This window comes from Trachurus trachurus, assembly GCF_905171665.1.
Source record: "Trachurus trachurus genome assembly, chromosome: 11".
NCBI classification, from domain to species: domain Eukaryota; kingdom Metazoa; phylum Chordata; class Actinopteri; order Carangiformes; family Carangidae; genus Trachurus; species Trachurus trachurus.
Genome location: NC_139904.1, coordinates 7,578,393 through 7,591,699, shown reverse-complemented (window position 1 = coordinate 7,591,699; position 13,307 = coordinate 7,578,393). Strand labels below are relative to the sequence as shown.

Here is a 13,307-nt window from a genome sequence, read left to right as displayed (position 1 = left end):
TATTCTCTCGTCTGAGCAGCTGCTGTTTTTACAGACAAGAGAAAGAGGCCAAGCAGTCTGAACTGTTTTTTTCTCTCCATTGTGTTAAATGTCCTCTCTCTATACAAAACAATTACATTTCACAACAGAGCCAGTTAAATTGTGTAAATGCCGTTTGTTTGTCCAGGCAAAGAAAGAAATAATACATAAGAAGCTCAAAAGAAAACAAACCATAAGTCTGCTCTGTAATTCTGTTTGTACATTTCTAAATTTAACAGTGACACATAAACACAGTTACACACTGTCAGACGCTACTCACATGTTTGTATTGTGTGTGAAACCACATGAGAAAAGTTTCTGTGTCGCTTCGTGACCTTTGTTGTTTCGATTGGAGGAAATAAAAGCAGATATTTATTCTTAGGAGTGTGTGTCTGTCTCTGTGTGTGTGTGTGTGTGTGTGTGTGTGTGTGTGTGTGTGTGTGTGTGTGTGTGTTCATTTTGAGGAGCAGAAATGACTTTCTCTGTTTACTGCCTGGCATCCACAGATGATTACAGCCTCCAAAATTACACAGTTTTGCAAACAGCGGGATCCTGACTGCTAATACCCTCGGCAGCACCCGGCGGTAATGGGATTCATTTGCATGGCGGTAATCAGAGCGTCGGAGAAGACGTTGCGCGGCTTTGTTCGACAGTTTGATGTCATCGGTTCATGTTCTGCTGCGTTTTGGAAATAAAACGTGAAGTTTAATCTTCACGCGGACTGAACGTGAACTGAAATTAGTTTGCATGAGCGCCGTAGTAGATTCTGATTGGCTGGAGGAGGAGGGGGGGGTGGGGGGTTTCTACTACCGGTTGTAGAAGTCAATAAAGTTTTACACTGAAATTGATGAACGTAATGAAAACCCAAGGCTTATTTCTCCGTAAATAAGCGTTAGTCACACCAACACACACTTTCTGGTGGTGGTGGTGGTCGTCGTGGTGATAGTGAAGGGCCGAGGACACAGCTGCTGCATTCAGGGGCCGGAGTTTTTGTGATGAGTCATTATCTGCAGCGTGGATTGATCGGATGAACAAATGTGAAACAAAGATGTATTAATCAATTAAAGGAGTCGATCAATGGAATAATCTAGAATTAGAAATCAAACTGTGTAACACACTTAACAGATTCAAAAACGTATTTAAAAATAATATTATTTAATAAATATAAAACTGAATTATAAATACCAGTGTGCTCATAAACTGCTGAATGTAGAATATGCAGGTTTTTTGTTCTGTCAAAATTTTTAAAATGAGTGAACGGAAAATGTTAATTCAAGAAGGGTAGGTAAAATAAATTGATGCTTCAGCTTTTTCGGTCAAAGTGCATTGTATTGCTTAGTTGTGTTTTGTATCTATACTTTTATATTTGTCTATTGTACTGTACTTGTTTTTACAAGACCTAAATAAATACACTAAACTAAATTGTGTGTTTACTCTGTTGAGTTTTCATCGCCGCTGTGAAACGTGTTGTAAATGTCAGGGTTGAATTTTTTCATGTGGACCGACTCACTCAGCAAGGAGACAAACTTCACGTTGGGGAAGTAAATTAAACTCACGGACTCACAACAGGAGCCGGCGTGGCTTTGTATCCTATTACATGTTGTGGGAGAGCCTGGCAATCTAGTGTGGAAACCATCACTGATTAAATGGTATTAAAGCTAAAAAAAAAACAAATGGATTCATCTTTGAAAAACAGAAGAGAGTGGTTGTTTTTATGTTAATAACAGGAATCACAAACAATCTAACTCTGAAAATCTGCAGTTAAAGTGACTTTCTGATTCTAGGGTCTAAACTAAAAACATTTGAAACTCAAATTTGAAAAACTCAACTTCTCTAACTTTTTAAAGGGATAATTCAACATTTTGGCAAATTGGCCCATTGCCATAATCCCTATAGCGTTAGCTTCGTTACCTTTATTTGTCAGTGCTCAGAGCTACGCTACGGAGGCTAATGGAATTTCTTGGTCTCCCTCATCAAACTCATCAAATACACAATCCAACAACTCCAGAACGCTCTGGTGGACAAGTTGTGACCTGCACATTCACCACACTATGAGATAATAACAGAACGTTACCAGACGGAGTTGTTTTAAAGGTAAATTCATGCGAAACCGCTGATACAAGTTCCTGTCGTGGGCAGTTTTTAAGCAAACAGTCTCTGCATTTGCCTTGCACCGACAATTAAAGGTAACAAACCTACTCATAAAACTATAGGGATTATGGCAATGGGCCAATTAGCTAAAATGTTAAACTATCCCTTTAGGCCGAGTCATTACCAAATTACCCATACGAAAATGTAGTACTGTAGATGTACATGTGTTGAATTTCCAAATATAAAATATATGGACAATCAGTATATCATGCCTATTAGAAATGACAACAATAACACATCTTGACATATAAATCTAATTCATCCAATATAACATCCAAGTTCTATTGTGTGTATTCATATAGTATTCATTAGATTCACATGACGTCACTGTGTTTCTGCGCCGCCATATTTGTGTCCGAATCAGGGCAATCTGGGCACAGATCACAGCGTCACGTTACCAGAACAAGTGGAGTAGTAGGAGGAAATCAGCAAGAGACCGAAAATTGACGTTATTTGAAAGATGCCAGGATTATATTGTGCTGTTGACTGTGATAGCAGTCGCCAAAAAAAACCCGGACTGCAGTTTTTTTCCATCCCAAAAGACGTAAAGTTATAGGCGGAATAAATAGTTGACTGCAGGCAGTCTATCAGTGGCAGCGTGGGCTGTGACAAGTCTCACAAAAAGAGGGGATTCACTTTTTTTTTTTTAAATAACATGGATAGCTATATTGAATTCTGCATTTTGATTACTTTCTTATTAATTACTCACTGATTCTGCATTTAGGGTCTTTTATTTCTGTATAACAGACCGTTGCTAAGTAAAACGGGCCGTTGCTAGGGACGCCGCTCTGATCAGCGGAGCAGGGCAGAAGAACTATCAAGGATTTTTACCTTGTGTTTCATTTTTACCAGCTTCAGACTAATTGTGATGTTAGAAAAATGACGTGTAGCTTGTTAGAGGGAGAGTGGAGGCTCTCTGCCTCCCTCACCGCTGCTGGAACCAAACCAGCGGACAGAGCGGACGGGCCAGCGCAGTGTCACAGCTGTGACCAGCTGTGTCTCTGCCACCGCGAGTCCGTGACACTAGTGCCGTATCGTAATCTCTTATGACAGACAGGACGACATAAATGCGCACATCGTAACATTTACATGATAATTCATCAATCTACTGATTGATTATCAAAAGCTCGTTGAAAACAACTACACACGAGTCGACCGGGGGGAGGGTGAGGAACAAACAGCGGAGAAGTGACCGGACTAAGGACTTTGATCAACATTACGTCTCAAATTAATTAATTAATTAATAAACTGTGTAATAAGTGGGATAATATAGAGTTAGTCTGTTGTTATAGAGATATAAACCCAGACAGGATGTATGAAACCCTGTCATTTTGTCAAGAAACTGTCATTTCCATCCTGCGGTTTGCATGCTGTCATATGAGGAGACCTGTCAAATCGGACACAAATATGGCGGCGGTCCCTTCGACGTGACGTCACTGCAACCTATGAATACTCTAAACGTGTATTCATATATGTGTGATGATAATATATTTATTTATAGGTCACATACTATGTGACATCATCACTCTTGATACAGGCACATACAGTATACAGTATGTGATATGTCACAGTTTCGTATGGGTAATGAAACAAATATCACAGTGGTCGACAGTGCAGGTGCTGGTCCTGTAGGACTGTAAAATACACTATGTACTGTAGTGGCGCACACACACACACACACACACACACACACACACACACACACACACACACACACACACACACACACACACACACACACACAGACAGTGTAAAGAGAACAAAAGGTGAAAAGGTAAGCAGCATAAGCTCTGCTGACAGCGAGCAGAGAGAAGTGACTGCAGATCAGTCAGCGAGTCCCAGAGCAGCGACGCTCTGACACCAACATGAGACGAGCAGGTTCAGGCTCAGGGCACGACACAGATACAGTCGGCCTGTCACGACTCCACACACACACACACACACACACACTGCCTCACTGCTCAGCCGGGGTTTAGATAAGAGGAGAGCGAACACAGTGGAGGGAGGAGGAGGAGGAGGAGGAGACAGTGAGGACAGGAGGACAACTGAACAGATAACTGATCCAATCCAACCAAAGCTGCTCAACACAAACACATGTGGGTTATTTGATTTGCCATTAAAATAACAGCGAGCGACGTCATGACGCCTGTCTGCCACTGAGACTGGTTTAGATCAGCTGAGTTTAGTCTCCATTCAGAAACAGAAGCGATGACACAGGTGTTTACTATCAGGACGGAGCGGGTTTGAGCGCATCAGTCACCAGGTAACAGTCACTGATGTGTCATTACAGTGACTGTACAAGAAACAACACCTGCCACTGAGGAAACTCCACAGAAACAGAAATCTGTCAGTGACTGTGACAGACGATCGATCAATCATTCAGACGGACAGGAAGTGGCTCTGACCTTATGGAAGTTGCCGTAGAAGAGTTTCTTGATTTCTGGCCCTTCGAACGTCACCGTCTGGAACTCTCCTTTGTAGTCGTTGTTGAAGAACGTCAGCGTTTTCCCTCCGTCTGCAGGAAGCAAAGAAAGAAGATGACGGACGGCGGCAGAGAGATCCTGATGTCAGGATGGAGATACACTACCAGTCAAAAGTTTGGACACACCTTCGAATTCAATGATTTTTCTTTATTTTTATCACTTGTAGATTCAAACTGAAGTCATCAAAACGATGAAGGGACGCATATGGAGCTATGTTGTAAACAAAAGTGTTAAAGCAAAAGGTGGCTACTATATTCTGCTTTGTTTGATGACAGCTTTTTGCACATTTTTGATTCTCTGATCAGCTTCATTGGTCATTTTCAACAGCCTTGAACGAGTTCCCGGAGCTGCTGAGTGCGTGTCGACTGTTTTGCCTTCACTCTGTGGCCCAACTCATCCAGAACCAGCTCAGTTGGGTTTACTATATAACTCCATATGTGTTCCGTCATAGTTTTGATGTCTTAAGTATGAATCTACAATCAATCAATCACGATTTATGTGTATTGCCCTTTAAAACAGTCCAATGGGTGACCAGAATGCTTTACAATAAAACAACAACCAACTGTAAAAACAACAATAAAAACACAAAATAAACACGTCGGTGCAACAGAGTTTTACAATAAAATAACAAATAATTTAAAAATCAATAGCACAAGATATTCCAGAAACAACAGCAATAAAAACATAGAATAAACATGGCGGTAAAACCCATTTTAAAAAGGAAGGTTTTGAGTTTTGATTTAAATAGACCGACTGTAGGTCAATGTACATGTATCTACAATGTAGAAAGTAATAAAAATAAAGAAAAACCTTTTGACTGGTAGTGTATCAGATGGCAGATTCTTAATTCATGATGGAGATTTGTGAAAAAGGAGTAAAACAGAAATAAAGCAGAACAAAGATGGATGGATATCTTCTTATTCCTGACTCACTGTCCAGGATGACTCCCACCAGCGGCTCGTTGTTCTTGTTGAGGATCTCCCAGAGTGCAAAGGGCTCCTCGGGCGTGTTGGGCAGCAGCCTGAACAGCAGGGTGATGGTGTAGTCGGAGGGAAGCCCCTCGGGGTGGATGTACCTGTGAGGCGGGATGGAGACATAACAGACCGGGGTAAACACTGTGAATGAAGCCTTCCTGCTGCTGAACTGTTGCATTGTGGGTCTCTGGCTGCAGACAGCTGCAGAGATCACAGCGTGTCGTCTCTCTCCACCACTCCACCTGTGTGTGAAGCCCCTTTCATCTAACTTTGAAAAACACAACACGCTGTCTGTTGTGTGAGATCAGTGCCGTGTGTGTCTGTATTGTAGTAAACATACAATCAACAAAAGCACTATTTATTTTGTTGTTTCATAGGACAGGAGACAGGTGGGGATGTGTGTGTGAGCTGTGTACCTGGTGGGTTGCGCCAGCAGAGCGTCGTTGTGCAAGTGGAAACAGGGGAAGGTGTTGAAGGTGCCAGGTACCATGGAAACGCCAGACAGGCTGCCATAGCGATTCTCCACCAGGCCGAACAGCTCCATCATATGGAAACCTGACAACAGGACGGAGGAACGTCACATTATTACCGTCTTCTAACATCTGTATCAGCTCCAGGTACAACAGGTGAATTAATAACAACTGATGCTGTTCTGTTTTCTGTTTGAGTGCATTGACAAGACACTCAGTAGAGTTTTGTGTGCTGCAGTGCCCCCTAATGGCCGCACCACAGCAGTAGCACATCTGACTCCCTCTGTTGCTTTTTGTCCATATTTGTTTGATCCATCTTTCTTTACTACTTGTATAAAACAGCTGGAGGACATTTATAAAAAGACTTAACTGATAATGACACAGCTGTGATCTGTGAGCTAACATTTATTTTCCCTGTGATGAAATGTTCAGATTCTGATCCATGTTTTAAATATCTGTTTTTTTTTTCGATTCTTTTTTTATTTTTTATTATAAGCCTTTATTTAACCGGGTCGCTCCCGTTGAGATACAATGACCTCTTTTCCAAGGGAAGCCCGGCCAAGACAGCAGCATAGGAAAGTTGCAACAATTAAGAACACACAGAAACTCACACAACAACACAAATAAAATACATGCAAGATAAAAGCAACAGGACTAAGACTCCGGTAAGTGCCATATGAAGCCGCTCCAATGTCTCTCACACAGGTTTTCAAATGAGTCGATGAGCTCCTTTAACTTTAAAGCTTTTTGCAGCATACTTGAAGCAGTGCTTACCAAATTCAGAATGAACTTTGTGCACATTTAATAAGTAAATTAAATCTTTATTCACATAATATAAATAATACAGAACAAAAAAACAAAGGAAAATATGCTTAAAAAAGTAAATTCCTCCATCATTCAGTCCACAGTTTCCATTTCCGTGTTGTCAGCTTGAGTTTTGTTTATGGATTATTCAAGCTACTGCACTCTGCACTCTGTTGCACGGTGTGTCTGTCCTTGTGTATTTTAATGTATTTTGTGTATTTTAAATGTATTCTGGGCTGCTGTGACATTGAAATGTACCTACCTACACACACACATCATACAGACCATATCTAGAGTTCATTCTTCATCTATACGTTGTGTATAACTCTATATATTAAGACTCTTACCTGGCGTTGTGCTGCCGCTCATCGGTATAGAAGGACAAGCTGGGGAAGAAAACAACGTGTATTAGATGAAGACGAAACGTGGAGGTTTAAGAGCTACTCAGCTACTTTAAATAGTCTGAGTAGGAAACATTTCATCTGATAAACTTGTACGACAGCAGGACAAGTTGCTCACTGGCGGTGGCGGCTTCGCAGACGAAGGTGACCAGCTTCTCCTCGATCTTCTTGAAGGCGTCCAGGTCGTCCACGAAGAAGACGTGTCTGTCGCTGGGTTTGCTGGCGATGCTCACCAGCTCGCCGTAGTCGGCGTCAGCGAAGCCGATGGCGAACACGATGTAACCTTCACAGGGAGACGGAGAGGAGAAGAGCTTTGTTCTTAATACGACAACGAGCCAGAAGGAGGAAGACGACTTGTAAATGTTCAGCTTCTCTAAACATGAGGCCGCTACTCTACAGGCCAAAAAACATGTGTAGGTTTTGTTCAGGATCACATAATAGCAGAGTTTACATCAAATTTAACAACTGGTAGCTGTGCTGTAAACTGAATATACACTGTAAAATACACTGAAAAACATGCATCATTGAACTAATCGTATCGATTCTCTAAAGCAGACACATAGGCTATTGTTTAAATGTACATTTGTGTTGCATTTGATGCATTTTCTGTACTATTTGAATTAATCTTATTATATTATATATATTTCATGATAAGAAATGGACCCAGTGGTGTCAAACATCTGTCAGCACACCTACAGTACAGTTCGGTGTTGGGTAATATGTGGTTGGTTATATAGAATAAAAGAAAAAAAACAAGTCATTAATGTAAATTAAATGTTTCTTTTTCCTTCTTATTAAAATAAAATGACTGATGGACCAAACCACCGTCCTCACCTTCCATCTGCATCTCCTTGGAGATCTTGTTGACGTCGTCCTGGGAACGGCCGTCGGTGAGGACCACCAGGACGTTGGGGATTCCTCTCCTGACTCCTCCCTCCGTCGTGAAGATGTTGTCCTTCACATGCTGGATGGCTCGACCTGATTGGACAGAAACAGCCGACAGATTCAGACCAAAATCTAAACGTTGACTATTCTCCTAACTGTTTTAATATTCAGTCATTTTTAATCATTATAATTTCTCTATATTGAAACAATGATATTTAGAGAGATTTGAGATGGAGCAGCAGCAGCGAACACACACACACACACACACACAGTGGTGGAGCTGGGTGGTGCAGAGAAAATATCTCCCAGAAGACTTTGTTTTTCTCTTTTAATGTTGATTTCACCTCCCACTAGACAAACTTACAGTAAATCTACTTTCTGCTGCAGTGGCATGTTCATGTGAAATATTTCTGGGAGAAAATTTCATCTGTAAAACATTTATTAGACAACAGAATTTATGACACGTGTGTGAAAACGAAGGCATGATAATTTATGAAGACCTCCCACATGCTCCAGTTGCTCTGGGGCTTTTAATTTGGTGCCAGTTTAAATTGCAGCATCTGAATTTCAGGCGGCTGAGTCCTTTGTAGTCGGTTAAAGACCTTTAAGCTGCTGCTCGGTTTTGCTCCACTGGAAGATGAAGACGTGTCGAGTTCATCCTCCGTCTGAAACCGACTGTTTGCTTTGTGGAACCTCGGATGAGTCACGGCCGCCGAGGCTCATCGCACCAACTAAGACCTTATTAGCAGCCTCACACAGATTCATACAAATCAGCCGTTAGATCCGTTAGAGTGGGAGAAAAGGTTTCGTTAAGGATTGTGATGTGAGGATAATTGGCGCACAGCGAGCTAATGTGCACGGAGATCAGAGGGAGCTGCGTCACGGCGCCGCAGCAGGGAACGACCAGCTCTACATCTACGACCAGAGCTGAGGTCGCTGAGGAACTGGTTTAATCTGCACTACCAGTCACAAGTTTGGACACTGTGTTTTTCCTTATTTAAAATCACTTTCTTCATTGCAGATTTAAAGTGAAAACATCAAAACTATAAAGGAACACATTATGCAATTATGTTAGTGTTAAACAAACCAGAATATGTTTTATATTTTAGATTCTTTGAAGCCAGTAGCCAAGTCGCATCTTTTGCTTTGCACACTCTTCTGACCTTCTGTCATCAGCTTCATTAGTCGTTTTCCAACAGTCGTGAAGGAGTTCCCAGAGGTGCTGCTTTGCCTTCAGCATCTCAGCTGGGTTTAGGTCGGGTGACAGATAACACTTGGGTTTTAATTAACACTGAACTCCATATGTGTTCCTTCATAGTTGGTTGGTGTCTCCAGTATGAATCCACAATGTAGAAAGTGATAAAAAAATAAAGAGAAAATATTGAATGAGACGGTGTGTCCAAACTTTTGACAGGTAGTGTATGTTTGGGATGGTGTGAGTAACATCTGACCTTTACTCAATGCTGCAAAGAGAATAATCTAGAACACTTAGAAATATTGTTTACAACCTACTGGTCTACCATCTTTAAAACGTTGTCAGAAGCATTGAATATTGATTTTCAACCCAACGCAGCTGTGGCCATATTTATAAAAGACATGCAACATTAAGGAAAAGTTATAAAAACATAATTGCTTTTAATATTATTACATTGGAAATCAAAACAGTGTCTTTGTGGTTTAGTGACCTGACACAATTCATACAATTAGAGAAGATAAAATATACTCTCAGGGGGTTTAGGGACAAATTATTTTCTGTCTGGGATCCGACAGAAGCATTTAGGTAAACTTAATACTGTGCCCACTTAACGATCACTTAGCAGCCATCTTGCATTTGTATTTGGGATTGTGATTAAATCCATGTGAACCTTGTCTTGTTTTGTGCAAAGCTTTAGTGTTGGCGAACTCAGGTTTATGCTTTTTTGTTATATACTGTATACAAATATAAATCTTTTTTTATTCCATTCAATTAATTATTATTTTCTGGACTGGTGTCCAACAACATGTTCTTATATAAATAGGAGCATTGTGATTCTTCTGTATGTGTATCTATGTACCATATTGTTGATGCTCAATAAAAACAAAATGAAAAAAAAGAAAGAAAAATAAAATAAATATTGTTTATCATTATCAAATCATCATCAATCATCTTGTCCAATCTCTAGGGTTTTGGGTAGTTTGTACATATCATTACTATACTATACAAAAAAAAAAACGAATTGAAATGCAGCCTGGACTGTGTTTCTTGCTGTTAGATTTCCATCGATGGCAAATTGGAAATTGGAAGTAGATCCAGTGATCGAACAGGCTCCACTGGGAACACCGGGAACCAGGTTGTTAATTGCGTAGTGCAGAAATGAAGTGATCGAGTGCGCTTTAAATCCCCAAACTGCTGCTTCCTGATAGGAAGGGGGATTAGTGTTTTACAGTGTGACATTAGCAGTGGGAGAGTTTTTTCCCCGGCAGTGACGCTGTTACAAATCTGTCTAGTGCAGCCTCGTCCCTGCAGGAGAAACTGGCTGCGCTGCTTTGTAAACACTGATTAATGAGTACACACCTCTCGCTGCTTCCCCACAGACTCTCTCTCATTACACACACACGCACACAACCACACACACAACCACACGCACACACACGAGAAACATAAGCTTCTGCGCGCTTGTATCAGCTTGTGAATGCAAACATACACACAAGCTCATATAAAGGTGTTTTGCATGAATGTAATTCTGAGACGCAGTGCAAATGTTGAGCATGCACTCACACATATCGACACACGTGCACACACACACACAGACACACACACACACACACACACACACACACACACACACACACACACACACAGACACACATATAAACACAGATTTAATTTGCTGTTTGCAGTCGCCTGCTGCTCAATAAGTATTGATAATGTCATTAGTCGGGTGTGAGTGAGTGTGTGTGTGCACATGTTAGCCTGTTGATTCGTCTCACACAGGTGTCAGTGTTGGATTGAGAAAGAGTGTGTCCTGTGGGATCACACACACACACACACACACACCGATCACACACACTTTTCCTCATTGTGTTGCATCAGCAGTCGCTCCGCTGCTGTGTGTGTGTGGTGTGTGTGTGTGTGTGTCCACTCACCCGTCTTTGTGTTTCCTCCCTTGTAGGAGATCTTGTTGATGGCGTCCAGCAGCCGCTCCTTGTCGCTGTACGAGTTCAGCTTGAACTCGGTCCGGGCGTCGTCGCTGAACTGCACCATGGCAACCTGTCGCACAGACACACAATACAATTTCAGAAAATATCTTTATTAAAGGGATAGTTCACCCAAAATCGATAATTCACCAATTTCCTATTCACCGTCATGCCAACAAAGGGTTTGGAGAACTTTCGTAGTCATCAAAACAGGGTCAGTACAGACGAGCAGTATGGAGGTATTTGGATGTTTCATAGTGTGTGTTTTGGACGATTCAAAAGTGAACTCCGTTTCGTAACGTTCCATTATTATCTCATAGCGTGGTGAATGTGCAGGTCACACCTTGTCTACGAAAGCGTTTTGGAGTTTTGGGATTTTGTATTTGATGAGTCTGATGAGGGAAACCAAGAAATTCCATTAGCCTCCATAGCGTAGCTCTGAGCAGCCTGCTGCTCCACTCCACCGTTCTAAAAATAGGTTACACCGACAAATAAAGTTAACGAACCTACTGCTATGACTATAGCGATTATGGCAATGGGCCAATTTGCCAAAATGTTGAACTATCCCTTTAAGTTGCGGTGTGTTGAGCTCTCAGGGCCACACAAAACATCCATTTAATATTTCGGCGCAGTTGCTTTTTACATTTTTTTTTACCCAAATTGTTGTTTGGTTGAACGTCTGAAACGGCGGCTCAGAGTGTTTTTTCGTAACGCTGTTCTTTGTTCGCAGCAATCAAACTTTATGAGTCAACATTAATCGCTTTCTATGATTAAGAGGATTTGGTGTTGTTTCTCTCTGAGCTGGATTTTATTCCCGGTGTTGAGGCTGAACGGAGTTTGAATCAGTGCAGAGAGAGAGAGCGAGAGAGAGGAAAGCTGCGCGCTACACAGAATCAAAATGAGTTGTTTCAGCGGTGAACTGGGCAGCGGCCACCGGGGAGACCACACAGGAATATTCTCTATTTGTACAAAACAAAAACCCATGAATGAAAGAGGCTTAGTGGAGCTTATTTCAAGAAAGCTGCAGGAGAACGTAGAACGAAGAACTCAACACGGAGCTGAAGAGGGAACGCCATGGAAACGCTGATCAGACCTGAATGCTGTCGGTTTAACGTAGTTAACGGTGGTGGTTTGACCTGGGAAGAAGCTTTTTAATGTCAAACTGACACCGAATGTCCACGTCTGGTTTATGACTGTTGTTTGACCAAAAGTAGACGTCAAGACCTTAGACTCTAAATGTCTGTATGTCTGTTTCTTACTCTTTTGTCCTTTCATGCATTGTATTGCGCTTTTGCTCATTTATTTTACATTGTTTATGAACCTTTTATTTATTTATTTTCTTTTTCATTCTGTCTTTCTTTCTTTTCACCATTAATTTAATCAATGTTTTGCCTCTACCACATGTTTGGAGTTACTATCTGATTATACACAGGAAGCATTGAATCCCTAATTGAATAAATCTGTATCTACCTGTATATCTACAATGCTTTTCTATTAGTGGCTCATGGTTGTCTGTGTGTATTGTGTATTGTGCCATCAGTCATCACCATTGTGAAGACTAATGAAGCAGTGGCCTTCCACAGTTTTATCCTGTGGCTCTTGATGAGGATGTTGACTATTGTCAGCACCGTCAACATCGTGTGGAAATTGCTGTTGTTCATTACCTCTGCTTCTGTTGTCTGAATGTTGTTGAAAAACGCTATACCAAATTACTGTATTATCTATATCTATATCTTTGTCTATATTTATATAGTTGATACTTCATAATAAACTTGCGGACTCAATAAATACAACTGCAATTCTGGATTGCATTTTGGATCAGACCAATTAAAATCAGTAGAATATTCTTGAGGCACAAAGCACAGTCGGTAGAGAACTGCTGCTGCTGCTGCTGCTGCTTCTCTCTTTTACCTGCCACTGCAGCTTTTTTCTAAGCAATTGAAA

The 13,307-nt window shown here is 41.2% G+C and overlaps 1 protein-coding gene across 1 annotated transcript in view; it reads right to left on the bottom strand.

Annotated features, from left to right (window-relative positions):
* Window positions 1–13,307, bottom strand: part of col14a1b (collagen, type XIV, alpha 1b) — a gene marked incomplete at both ends in the record, with an annotated part of 206,598 nt that overhangs the window by 87,465 nt on the left and 105,826 nt on the right. The window contains 7 exons of the mRNA XM_083982371.1: window positions 4,575–4,684; window positions 5,585–5,727; window positions 6,043–6,181; window positions 7,248–7,286; window positions 7,420–7,584; window positions 8,136–8,279; window positions 11,313–11,436. Coding sequence (XP_083838497.1) covers window positions 4,575–4,684; window positions 5,585–5,727; window positions 6,043–6,181; window positions 7,248–7,286; window positions 7,420–7,584; window positions 8,136–8,279; window positions 11,313–11,436 — 864 coding nt within the window. The remainder of the gene's footprint in view (window positions 1–4,574; window positions 4,685–5,584; window positions 5,728–6,042; window positions 6,182–7,247; window positions 7,287–7,419; window positions 7,585–8,135; window positions 8,280–11,312; window positions 11,437–13,307) is intronic.